Below are 14,163 nucleotides of genomic sequence, written 5' to 3' on the forward strand. Positions count from 1 at the left end.
AGTGGAAGAGAGTACGGCTCGAGAGTACGGCTCTTCTGTCTGACCGGCTTCCTGTGCCCATCGTTCAAGGACTCACTGGAAGGAGTCAGCAGTTGGAGTCCTCCCAGTGCTTAATTTGTAAAAAAGTACATGACACCACACCTTCCTAAATCGTTTCATGCAACAAATATATCTCTATATTCTTACATTTACTTCTGGGGATGGGATCAATGAAAGCCCGCTGCAAAATGATGAAGACCCCGGGCTACACCCTATAGAATAGGTCTGAATTGGTCATGATATTCGCACCTCTTCTTTGTCTCTCAGGATGATATATGCGACGAATATCTGCTAATGTTGGTTTAAGATGCTCTATTAAACTGATAATTGTAATGCTCTCTATACTACAGATGATGTACATGACAGCAAACCTTCCCTCTCCCTCTTTCGTTTCCTCCCCTCCCCTCTTTTTTCTCCCTGTTCCTTTAAAGGCCACTGCTCTGTTGATTCGGAAATGCATCCTTTGTAATGTACATTATATTTCTCTTAAATGCCAATAAATAAAAACATTTTTAAAAAATGGTACAAAATTAAGCATCTGGGCCCTTCTCTGGAGGCCCCTGCAGCCTGCACCGCCCATTAAGCCTGCCAATGACAGTACCAGCACAACTACTAACTATTGCACTTCTACCACTTGGAGACGAACCGTATGGCAAGCCCTTTGGTATTTGAGACAGCCCCTATGACTTTGTGAGCCCTATGACCAAATAAATATGATATAAACAGCTAATGTATAAATAAAGACACACTGAGACATTTTTTAACGCCTTAAGTGCTGCCGTTGGCCAACGGTCGTCGCGAGCACTACCTTCCCAGTGCTGCGCACGACCGTTGGCCGACGGGCCAGCATTCGTTCTTCGAACGTTCAGCACTGGGTGCTGAACGTTCGACGCTCCTATGAGGTTAAATGTTCTTATTTTACCAGTCAGTGACACTCAAAGTACGGCCCGGGGACAGCATGCGGTCCCCCGGACCTTTAGATGCGGCCCCCTGGTCAACAGCAGTACTAACAGTAAAATTATCGTTAAAAAACGGGCAAGCACTTATTTTCAGGTTAATTAAAGTTATAGAAAGGAAGTAACTAAGGTTTCCTGCACCACTTAACTTTAGGAACACTTTCATTTTTAACGACATCTTGCAACAAACTTGTGAAAATATGATAAAGTCTCTTCAAAATTCAAAAAGTGTATTTCATTAACAAGGATAACTGTTTCACCTTAGTACTTCGGTGCATTGAGAAGTGTTTTTTTTAAGTGCTATTTTGCAAACATGAATTTAAGAAACGTTCGTGTTTCCTTCCACCCAAACTGACATTAATCACAATAGTGAACTAAGAGGTAATTCACTTGTTATGTGCACTCTTTGGGTGGCATGGGTTACTATTATGCATGAGCATTATAGTTTATTAAATCATACACAGGAGAAGGTTTCATGCAGCGCCTATCCTGAAATAGTGTATTTTAAGGTCCTCTTATATGAAATATGTAAGAAAAAGGAGGGAAAGTGAAATAAAACAATTGCCTAAAATCACTTAAATTCGTCAAATGGGGATGCCAGGATTGATCACATTCCCATTAGATGTACATGTTTACTTCCCCTACACCCACCTCACAGTCCCCAACCCCTCCCTCTTGAACCCCCTGTCCTCGGCCTTCACCCTGCTGACATGAATGTGGCTTCCATCACACCACAGACCAAACATTTTGGCCCTTGAGAATTTTTTTACGTGTAACCATGTTTTACCCCATTTGTTAGACACTCTGTATGACATAAGTCCAGATTTGTCAACCTTCGCCAGTTTGCTTAACCTACAGCTCTAACTATATTGCTCTTCCTTTTCAATAGGTGCAAGTGGGAAGTACAACTCAGGACCAAAGAATTGTGGGATACATTTCCTGCACTCATCTGCATGCTCTGGCAGGTATGCTAAACATTCTCTCAATTATATTGTGTGGATTCTACTGATGTTTATAATATGGTATGTTGCTTTCAATCTATTTGTAGGAAGTGCAGTCTTTGTCGTCTGGAAGCCTATACCTTCTATGTGTTCTGTATTTTTCTTAGCTTAGCACCTCATTTAGAGTTCATTTTAATGGCAATTTCTTGATTTTCGGAGGAATCACTAAATAATCCACTTGTAAAATGTCATGAAACATACTGTCCCAGTGGTGGAGTTAATTTTCCTGTTGTATTCTACTCCAGATTTAGCAATTCCTTCATAATTTTGAGGATTTTCCATTTCCACCAGCCTCTTACTCAGACAATTAACCTGGCGGTGCAGAATCCCTGCAAGGTGTGGAAGTGGAGTGAGGTATGAGTTGCTAATGCTAAGTTGGAACAAGAGGATGCTTTACGGTAGTGCCAAATAAGCAGTGACAACATTGGTCTGGCTGGGGACCAGGCCCTATTCATGAAATTAAGTATCCAGTGAATATTAGATTCTTCCACTTTCCCAAACACAACACAAATTTCCAAAGTGTCTCAACCAGAGCCATTGCCCCTACATTTGCAATTTTAGTCATATACAACATGAGCTATAGAACTCATTAGAACACCTGTACAAATACACCGGTGGGATGAGAGACCTTTTTTACTCATCAATTACTTGACTCATGTAGCGTTAAAACTCCCTCATCCCACGTAATCCATTTCCAAACCAGTCCCACAATGGCACTTGCTTTTGGCATAACCCTTTGCTCACCACTGCCATGTTGGGAGGCCACACCATTTTAAATCAAAAGAGCATCCTAGAAAAAGGTGCCGCTTGCCTCCAGTTCATGAGACTTTGGAGGACATTTTAACCTGGCTGTGCCTGAGACTACTTTCAAGGATAAAGGGTCTTTAAACTAGAGGTGGTCTAATCTGTGATCTGGTGGAGGTCACACATTTGCAAATCTCTTTTTAAATTATGCCAGCCTCTCCAACCGTGAAGCCGGCAACGTTTAAAGAAGAGCATTTGGGAATGAAAAATGGGACCTGCTCAGGACCAGAAATAGTTCACCTGGTCGTAACTGGTCATGCTAAATGTGAATAATGGAGCAACAACATGCTAGAAACGTACATAAAATGTGTTTGTGCATGTTATCACCAGTTATTTTTTCGCCGGGGTATACGTCAGGAACAAAAACATATCCGATACATTACACACATGGTAAATGCTTTGGGGAGTTTTTGCACTTATTAAATCATATAAACTTGAATGGCCTAACAAGTGCTTCTGTTGCTGCATGAGAACACGGGGACTTCTGACAATAATAAACTCATTGCTCCGTCACGAGCCACGGTTGAGCTGTGCTCATGACGGAGCGGTTCCGTCATGGCCCCGCCCGCTCAATGGAACGTCCAGCGCAGGCGCGCCGAGCGGGCCATGACGAAGCATGACGGAACCGCTCCATCATGAGCACAGCTCAACCGAGGCTCATGACGGAGCGGCTCCGTCATGAGCATGGAAAAGGTTAAAGCTTACGACTCAGCGGTGTCCTCACACCTCCACCTCTACTGTTATAGATATTGTATTGGTATCTCGTATTTGTTTTGTCTGCAACTGCTACTCGTGTGAGGCTGTTAGCTCTTTTGCTGTGTCCAGTGGGTTGCAAGCTTGAGCATGCATGTCTTGTTGGAAGGTGCAGACTTTAGTCTTTGTTGTGGGCAAGGGCTGTGTCATGCATGGCACCCAAGATGCAACTGTTTTGATATAGCGCCGCCATACAACAGGCGAGTAGCATGTTCTGATTTATTTACAGTATTAATACCACTCATCTGTGTTTATATTGGCCTTTTTTCTTTTCTTTGACTCTTGTGATGCAATGCTTGTGCCTCTCTTTCTGGCTCATGCTCTTTGCTCGTGCTTCTGTCGACAGTATTTCTGTCTTTTATTGCTGCATTATTTAAATCGGTAGTAAGAAGAACAGTGGTCCCTAAGCAGTAAATGTGAACACAATACTTCTAGAGGCATAATAATGCCCAAAAACTGTTCCAGTGACAATAAGCCAAAACATTTTTTATTATTAAAATAAAAGACAAATTAGGGAATGTACCCACGCCAGGATAGTTCCAAAACAAGTGTTAAGAACAGACAAAACAGTAAACATACAGGCAAAGAGTAAGGGGTCACCAGTATTCATATGCAAAATGAGGGTCACTTATTTCAAGAACAAAGCTCTTCTGCACCGTAAAGAAAACGTTATACAAGGTCTAGCAGGTAAGAGTGTGGGTCGACGGCATTTCGTTCCCTTAGCAATGTGGGATCATCATCAGGACAACTAATAATTTGCCTGAGTCATAACTCAATAGCAGAAACAAAATTAACACATGTTAAGGGAGGAAAGGGAAGGAAGAGAAGAAAGATGTTAGGAAAGAAATCAAGGTTTCAGAATTATCAGATCATAGCAGTTTTCGGAGCATGCAGAACCTGGAAAGCATGCATAAATAGTTTTTTATGGTCAAACCAGGGAAGGTGATGCGTCTAGTGCCTATGGAAGTGATACCTGTTCAGTAGACGAACCTGCAAAATGATAAGGATTGAATTGTGTGTATGCACAATGTTGTTGTGCATGGACAATACACATGCATATTCATGCTGCCTTGAAAAAATGTGCCAACCTGGCGATAGAATAATCAATTAATATGTTAATTAACAGCGCAGCTGAGTCATATAGATGCATCTGTGAATGGAAGAACTACAGTAAGACAATCTTTAGCTATAATATTATGTAATGTAAGGAAGAAGTACCAGTATATACCTACTTTAAAACACAATTAGATGGACCTCTGAACAATTAATCATCTATTTCAAGGGAGTAGGGGTGTAGCCATAGCCCAATGAGCAGTCACTGATCAGAGCCTAAAACAATATTTAGGTAACATATATATATTCACTGACATGATAGTTAGTTGGAGATTTCACTCGTACAAAACCATAGAAATTTAGCCATCATGCTCCCGCACTGCCATAGCACACAGCAGTGTCCCGGGGGTAGGCACCCCGGGACACTGCAGGAGCCGGCCCTGGGGGGTGGTGGTCCCCAGGACCACCAAGGGCTCCAGGAGGGGGGCCGCGTGGCCCCCCTCCCTACATGTGCAAAGCCCCGGGAGGTGGTGATCCCCGGGGCTCGGGGTCCGTAATGGACCCCCGCATTTGCATTGTTAGTGCCCCCGGGAGGTGGCGGTCCCCGGGGTGTGTGGGGGGGCTCGATCCCCCCCCCCCAACAGGTTTATTTAATTTTTAGAGGTGGCGGTCACCGGGGCTGCGGGAGGGCCGTATGCCCCGCAAATATTTTAGAAAAGCCCCAGGGGTGGCAGTCCCTGGGGCTTGGGAGGCCCTTGGAGGCCACCCCACACATAAAAAATCAAGGCCCAGGGGGTGGCGGTCAAGGCCCAGGGGGTAGCGGGCCCAGGGGCGGCGGGAGGGCCGTGTGCCCTCCTACAGGGCTGCGGGGGCCCCCGCAATTTTGAAATTAGGAATTGGGCAATGCCCCCGGGACCTGGCCCACCGGGGGCCTCATTTAAATGAAGCGCGGGAGCCCGCGCATTATTTTTTGTAAAATAATTTCGGCGGAATTCACGACCCCAATGCGAATTTTGCCGAAATTTTTTTTAAAGCTTTTTTGGGCCCTGGGGATCCTTGTGGAACCCCCTGAGCAGGCCTAGGGGGTCAGGGTGTTTTTACCCTGCCCCCTTTTCTTGTTTTAAAAAAAATAAATCACTGTTTTTTTGTGACTCGGTCACAAGATGGCTGCCAACATTTCCTGGTTTGGAGTGTTGGCAGCCAATCACAGTGAAGCTCATGCTCGGGGAGGGACGCGACTCCACTGCGTACCTAGATATCGAAACGTTTTCTTTTTCAAATTTCTCAGGTACTACTGAACAGATTTACACCCTTCAAAACAAGCATTTGCAATGCAATAGGTCTCGCATTTACTAGAGTTTGAGGTATTGGCATTGTAAATGACAACGCCTTTTATTTACTTGAAGCAACTCCATTTTTGTGGGAAATGAAGCTAATGGGAAGAGAGGAGAGGATGTGAGGTGTATAACTGTGCCCTGGTACAGGAGAGGAGATGCTAGAGAGGGGGGTTGGTTTTGGAGGTGCAGGATGAAGGGCGAGGAGGGGCAGTGGTGAGGAAGCAAACAAGGTTGAGCACATCACGGAGGGAAGTGGGGAGGAAGCACACGTGGGTGAGCACATCATGGGGGATGTGGGTAGGAAGCACACAAGGGTGAGCACATCATGGAGGGAAGTGGGGAGGAGTACACGTGGGTGAGCACATCATGGAGGGAAGTGGGGAGGAAGCACACAAGGGTGAGCACATCATGGAGGGAAGTAGGGAGGAATACACATGGATGAGCACATTATGGAGTGAAGTGGGGAGGAGTACACATGGGTGAGCACATCACGGAGGGAAGTGGGGAGGAAGCAGACAGGGTGAGCACATGACAGATGGAAGTGGGCAGGAAGCACACAGGGTGAGCACATGATGGAGGGAAGTGGGGAGGAAGCACACATGGGTGAGCACATGACAGAGGAAAGTGGGAGGAAGCAGACAGGGTGAGCACATGACAGAGGGAAGTGGGCAGGAAGCACACAGGGTGAGCAAATCACGGAGGGAGTGGGCAGGAAGCACACAAGGGTGAGCACATCATGGAGGGAAGTGGGGAGGAGTACACATGTGTGAGCACATCACATAGGGTAGTGGGGAGGAGTACACATGGGTGAGCACATTACGGAGTGAAGTGGGGAGGAGTACACATGGGTGAGCACATGACAGAGGGTAGTGGGGCGGAAGCAGACAGGGTGAGCACACCACGGAGTGAAGTGGGGGAGGAAGCACACAGGGTGAGCGCATCACGGAGGGAAGTGGGAGGAAGCATACTGGGTGAGCACATCATGGGGGAAGTGGGTAGGAAGAACACAAGGGTGAGCACATGATAGAGGAAAGTGGAAGGGAGCATACTGGGTGAGCACATCATGGGGGAAGTGAGTAGGAAGCACACAAGGGTGAGCACACCATGGAGGGAAGTGGGGAGGAAGCACACAAGGGTGAGCACATCATGGAGGGAAGTAGGGAGGAGTAAACATGGATGAGCACATCACGGTGGGAAGTGGGGAGGAGTACACATGGGTGAGCACATTATGGAGTGAAGTGGGGAGGAGTACACATGGGTGAGCACATCACAGAGGGAAGTGGGGAGGAAGCAGACAGGGTGAGCACATGACAGAGGGAAGTGAGCAGGAAGCACACAGGGTGAGTACATGACGGAGGGAAGTGGGAGGAAGCACACATGGGTGAGCACATGACAGAGGAAAGTGGGAGGAAGAACACAGGGTGAGCACATCACTGAGGGAAGTGGGCAGGAAGCACACAAGGGTGAGCACATCACGAAGGGAAGACGGGAGGAGTACACATGGTTGAGCACATCACGGAGGGAAGTGGGGAGGAAGCACACAAGGGTGAGTACATCATGGAGGCAAGTGGAGAGGAGTACACATGGGTGACCACATCATTGAGGTTAGTGGGGAGGAGTACACATGGGGAGCACATTACGGAGTGAAGTGGGGTGGAGTACACATGGGTGAGCACATGAGGGAAGTGGGGAGGAAGCAGACAGGGTGAGCACATCATGGAGGAAAGTGGAGAGGAAGCACACAGGGTGAGCACATGATGGAGGGAAGTGGGGAGAAAGCACACATGGGTGAGCACATGACAGAGGAAAGCTGGAGGAAGCCCACAGGGTGAGCACATCACGGAGGGAAATGGGGAGGAGTACACATGGGTGAGCAGATCACAGAGGGAAGTGGGGAGGAAGCACACATGGGTGAGCACATCACAGATGGAAGTGGGGAGGAAGCACACATGGGTGAGCACATCACGGAGGGAAGTGGGGGAGTACACATGGGTGAGCAGATCACAGAGGGAAGTGTGGAGGAATCACACTGTGTGAGCACATCAGGGAGGGAAGTGGGAGGAGTACACATGGGTGAGCACATCACGGAGGGAAGTGGGGGGAGTACCCATGGGTAAGCACATCATGGACGGCAGTGGGGAGAGTACACATGGGTGAACAGATCACGGAGGGAAGTGGGAGGAAGCAGACAGGGTGTGCACATCAGGGAGGGAATTGTGAGGAGTACATATGGGTGAGCACATCACGGAGGGAAGTGGGGGGAGTACACATGGGTGAGCAGATCACGGAGGGAAGTGGAATGAAAGCACACAAGAGGGAGCACATCTTAATTTTCTTCTCTCGGGCCTACCAAAAACTAGAATGCATTTATTACTTAACTACTCCAAGATGATTGTACACCCTAAATGGAAACGAGTTTGAGCTATTGACATTGCAAATGACAATTCATTTTATTTTTGTTTTTAAAACCTAAATAAAAGGCATTGTGATTTACAACGGCAAAAGCTTAAACCCGCGTAAATGCGAGACCTATTGCATTGCAAATGCTTGTTGTAATCGCAGCCTTTTGGTAGTCAGGCTAAACCTACAAACATTGTCTGTCTCCCAGACAGATGCCTTAGTAATAGACATGGGACTTGCTTGGCGGCTGCTGTGCATCCACTTCTCTTACCTCATCTGTGGTGTCAAAAACTACTTTGAGGAATTATGTTAAAAACGAGTTTGGCACTCGGTGACTGTAACGTTGTTGCTCATACGATGAGCCAACCTAAAACAAGCTGCGGGGTGTTTTTTCTGTGAAATCTTACAAAGTATATTTTTTTGCAACATTTGGCGGCAGATAGTCGAGACTGTGCACTGTTATGTAATAGGGCATTCCGTTTGTCCAATGGCATTGCTTTAGTTGTCAGGGTGAAAATCCTTGCCATGGGTATGTTCGAGTTGACAGAAGCTGCGCCAGTCTTTGAGTAAGTGGCAGCTAGAGGGCTGTTTAAAGAGGTTGTTTAAAGAATCCGTCTGGTTTAGCGATAAAAATGGGGTTTCTTACCCAGCCCAGCACCTCTCACAATCCCCACATGTAGGCACTTCTAGAACGCTTGTTATTTGACAATGTCTGCTTGGCTTTTGAGCCCCATTGTGGCATTATTCACATGATGCCCCTTTAAGATGCCATACGTTGGGCGTATCACGTTCTCCTGTTAAGAATTAGCTGTGGACGCATCTAAAACCAACAGCATGTTGATATGTCATGTAGATTGTCAGCGGGGCACAGTAGCCGGCTAACAAAGAACAATAGTTTAACGGGCCAACGCCTCAGATTCACGTCACGTTTATAAATCCGGGCTCTTGTTTGCTGTACTGAAAACTAAAACTATGGAAGATCTTTTGCTTTCTGCTTTCCCTTGTGTGCATTGTGAGTGCTGACCTTTACCCCTGCTTAGTATTTGTGTATCTTCGAGCTTGCGTAGAATAACACCAAAAAGCAAGCAACACGCGCCGTGTACATTGTGGGGCAAGCGGGGATGATTGAAAACGAACAATGGCTGAAAGCCGCGTATTTCCTGGTTGTGTGTTTTAGTGGTATGGCATTGTTCAGGTTGTGGCTGCCTGCATCACTTGGGAATGTGTTCCATTTTCTGGCTTCTTGGTTTCATGTCAGATGTGCCTTCACTTTGTACTTGCAGTAGATCTGTGAGATTTAATAAGAAAATGCACGAAGAAAGCAAACGAAGGCAGAAATCAAAACTAGTGGTGCGCGCGCACCAGAGAGGAGCGGGGGAGCCTGTCGTCTGTGATGCGCATCAGCGCATGCTAGACACCGATGGGAATGGGCAGGGCAAAGGCGGGACATGCGCTCGCCTTTGCCCAATTGCGTGTCTTATTTTTGTATAAAAAACACGCAAAAGCCAATGGCAGCCAGCGAAAGCCTGATCACACGCACGAGCGTGTGGTCAGCTTTCAAAACCCCATGGGATGCACACTGCAACGCTAGGCGCGAGACCTAAAAATGGTCTCTTTCTGAACCAAGGGCTCCCTTTTTGCCAAATTTGGTGTAATTCCGTTCAGCAGTTCATGTCGAAAGTTTCTTATGGAAAATTACATAGGGAAAACACGTTTTGGGACCCCCCTTTTTTCTCAGCCCCCGCTTGTCGAATCAACCCGAAACCTTCGAGACAGAGATGACCGGAGCGGGCCACTAGTTTTGAAAATTTCATGAAGATTCGTCAACCGGCGCTAAAGATATTGAGAAAACAAAAACCGCTTTTCCTTTGGAAAAAAGGTCCTAACTATAACTACCTACTGGCAACCGCCAGTAGGATATATATATGTATGTATATAGATATATATATGTGTGTGTGTGTTCAATGGCCATGTGGGTGACAAACTAGTCCTAAATATTCAAAAAACAACAGCTTGAATGGGGTGTTTTGGGGCCTGAGCCCCTTATATAATAATTGAGGGGGGACAATATGTCAATACAGAAACAGCCACAGTTGGACTTGGCCAATTTTACAGGATTATCCACAAACGTAAACAAGGGGTCACTCCCATTAAACAGAAGTTGAGAAGTGCTCCTCTGAGCATAAGAATGGAGTAAGCGGACATTTTGGAAAAACTGGTACAAGAGGATATCATCAAAGAGTAATTTTTGCAAAGAAAGGGGACAACACGATAAGGCTATGTGTCAACCTTGGGCTCCTAATTTAAATATTTTTTTGTTGACTGCCACCCCTACCTAGAATTACTCACCACCTTAGACACAGACAATATGTTCTCCACAGTGGATCTAAGGTCAGCCAACCACCAGATAGCACTTTACCCTGATTCCATATCCTTAACTCTTTTCTCACACCTTTGGGTTTGTCCAAGTTTAGGAAAATGCTGTTTGGCCTAGTCTCTGTGGCCTCAGTGTTTCAAAGGGCAACATATACCATATTTAAGAACAAGGACTATTGCGTGAGGTGTTTCCAAGATGATATTCTAATTGTTTTTTTAAAAATTAAGAAGAGCACCAAGAACATATAAAAAGCGGTGAGTGAAAGATTGCAAGGGAATGGTATAACACAGAAGAAAGAGAAATGCAAGCTATTCTGTAAAGAAATGGAGTATTTGGGTCACACCAATTCTGGTGAAGGAATTGTACCAAATAAATCTATTGTTGATGCTATACCAAATGCTGCTACACCTGATACAAGAGAAAAACTGTTGTCCTTTGATTTGTACGAGTACTACAGGAAGGTTGTAGAAACATTTGTTGAGAAAATTGAACCTCTAAGAAAAATGGTTAGGAAAGGACATGCATTTGTGTGGGCAGAAGAACAACAATTAGCATTTGTAAAGATTAAGGAGGACATATGAAAAGCACACAATGTTAAACAATTCTGTATCGGTATGATGTGTGTGTGATAACAGTGGATGCAAATATATACGGTCTAGGAGCAGTTCTCTCTCAACGTGATTAGCAAACCTTGAATGCTAGCGAAATAAGGTATGGCATTATAGAAAATGGGTTGTTGACATGTTTATGATCAACAGAACATTTCCAAGCCTATTTTGAGGGAGTTCCCTTAGAACTGAGTTCTGATCTCAAACCATTATTTTGTCACTGGGTGGTGGATGTAATGCTACTGCAAGGATAGCTAGACTGTGCTCAAGGCTACAGAAATAATGCTTCAACCTCACCTATGTCCCTGGGAAGAAAAATCTGATGGTGGATTGCCTTTCTAGGTTACGGTGGGAATGTAAAAAGAACCAGTCTGATGTTGATAATTTTGACACAGAAGTTGCTGCAACTGTCGGTGAAATGATCACCGGAAACTGCTGAGCTGAGTAAATTAGAATGGACAGAGGCTAAGAACAGGGATGAACTTTGCAAGTATGTAAGGGCTTGTGTGAGAAATGGATGGCCATAATGTAGATATGTTGAATCAGAGTGTGTTGCGCTTTTTCAAGTAGCCTGTGGATTACAGGCACATGGGGATTTGGTATTTAAGGAAGGCAAATGTGCATCTCCAGAAGGAGTTAGGAAAATGTTATCAGAGTTAGCCTATTATGGTCATCCCAGAATGTCTTAATTGAAAAAGCTACTGAATAATTTCTCCAGTAGCCTGGAATTGATACTGTAGCTGACAAATAGATTAGAAAATGTGAAGAGTGTTCAAGTAGTGACAGGTTTTGAGGCCTAGGTAAACGTCATTCGCACCTGCTGCTTGGTCACAACACCCCTGGGAAAAGTTAGCTCTTGATATTTCAGGACCATTTTAACAGTTACCAGTTGATTTAAGATTTACTTCAGTAGCCATTGATTATCATTCTAAATGGCCAGAGGTTAAGTTTGTTGGAGAATCCTACACATAAGAAGTTATTTTTTTAATAAGCTTTTTTTTAGAAGGATGTTCCGAGACATTAGTTACTGACAATGATGTTTACTTGTTGTCTGTTATCATGAGCAATTTCCTTAAATAATGTAGCATCAGGTATATGATCACTGCCCTATATGATCTCCAAACTAATGACACAACATAGTGTGGGCTTTGTCTAAAGGTCTTTATGTGAAAGAGTATCTGAGAGAGAAGTTGCGAACTTACCACATAACACCACTGTAGGTACTGCCTTCAGGTTGTTAAAAGAAAGAGAATCTACCTTCGTAGTAGGTCTGTAGCAGATTAAGAAAAGGAGTTGGAAGAACAAGAACAAAGATGTTTCTGAGCTTCTGAGGCAGGGAATATGTGATCGCACAGTCAGAGATGTAGAAGGAGACTTCTCACTGAGTTCAGGACAGTGCGAACAGGGGAGCCATAAAAATGAGTGCATTTTACCTCTTCCACTTGAAATAGGAGGATGGACAAGCAAGGACACCCTAAGTTTTCAATAAAGGGTGATATTGCTTGCCATGTGATGCTCATTAAATGGTAAAAAATAACTAATTCTAGATAAGCACAGTTAAAAACGCCAACTTGCTGGAATTTTATAAAAACTGCTACAGAAAAGTGGTGGGTCTTGGAGCAAGCTTCCAAGTGGAGGAGAAAATAAACATAGCACCACAACAAGTCCTGATATCTATCTTCAATCACATGATCACGGTCATGAAATAGAGTCTGAGCAAATCAGGGACAGTACAGGTACATGACAATCTTAGGGGACAATTGCAGAAGAAAGTAGGTGATGCCAGGTATATGCTTAGCTCTAGTCAAAGTGGCTAAGCAACCAAGATATTTCATAAGAGGCATTATCTTGAAATGATTGAGGGAGAAAGTCTCTCTAATCCAAGCCATTCAATGATCCCCTATGCCAAGTAATATATTGTGGGTTTCCAACTGGCACATTAAAGAAATCCTGCAAGCTGTATATTGGTACTTGAATTGCAGTGAATCGACAGCTTCCATCACACATTGTGCACAGATAGTAACACATTCTGATTAGTGGTGTGCAAAATGTGCATTGTTTGCTTCTGTGTAATTATAAAACATTGTGCAGAAATTCTGAAAAATTGGCATTTAGGGCTATATTTAGCACAAAATGCATCAAAACAAAAACACCGTTCATGCTAAAAGATTTTGTGCAAACATTTAAAGTGCAGAAATCAAAAGGTGCTTGCACTCGGGTTGTTTTCTTCTCCCAGTACTAAAAAAGGAGAATAATATCATATTTTCTGGAATTTTGCATACCAAGCCTAATGATAAATTTGAAATATTATGCCACATAATGGATATTTCACCCAGGCCTAACTCTTATTCCAAATGCCTTATTAGTGATTCTCTTGAAATATGCCAATATGATTTATTCCTAGTGCTTAGTGTTAGTAAGCGTTGAGAGCTGTGTGGAATCACTGGTGGTGGCACACATTGAGACTACTTCTAAATAGGACATAATCATAACTGCGTAAATTATTCCCATAGTTTCTCATTTAGTTGGGTTACCCTGGCAGGGCACAACGCCAGCCTTTGTTGATCATACAAAGAGCTCACCAGACTCATTTTTGGATGGCTCCCTGCCTTGCAAGTTTTTTAACAGAAGAGGAGCAACATTACTTCCAAATTGATTTGAAGAGGACAAATACTGGGCTGCCTACTTCTTTAGTCTGTATCAAGAGGTTTCCCTGTGATGATGCTTCCACAAATTCAGAAGCATAGATAGTAAAACATGTCTGTGGTTCATGAGTCAGTCAGCCACAGAGATCTGCCAAATGTGAATAGTGTAAGGCTGGGCTGACACCTTTCA

At 44.5% G+C, this 14,163-nt stretch overlaps 1 protein-coding gene across 1 annotated transcript in view; it reads left to right on the forward strand.

Annotated features, from left to right (window-relative positions):
* The window catches only part of SMPD3 (sphingomyelin phosphodiesterase 3), a 976,655-nt gene that overhangs the window by 827,968 nt on the left and 134,524 nt on the right, over positions 1-14,163 (forward strand). Inside the window, exon 7 of the mRNA XM_086947747.1 lies at positions 1,885-1,960. Coding sequence (XP_086803873.1) covers positions 1,885-1,960 — 76 coding nt within the window. The remainder of the gene's footprint in view (positions 1-1,884; positions 1,961-14,163) is intronic.

The sequence above is a fragment of the Lissotriton vulgaris genome, chromosome 12, assembly GCF_964263255.1.
Source record: "Lissotriton vulgaris chromosome 12, aLisVul1.2, whole genome shotgun sequence".
Lineage (NCBI taxonomy): Eukaryota > Metazoa > Chordata > Amphibia > Caudata > Salamandridae > Lissotriton > Lissotriton vulgaris.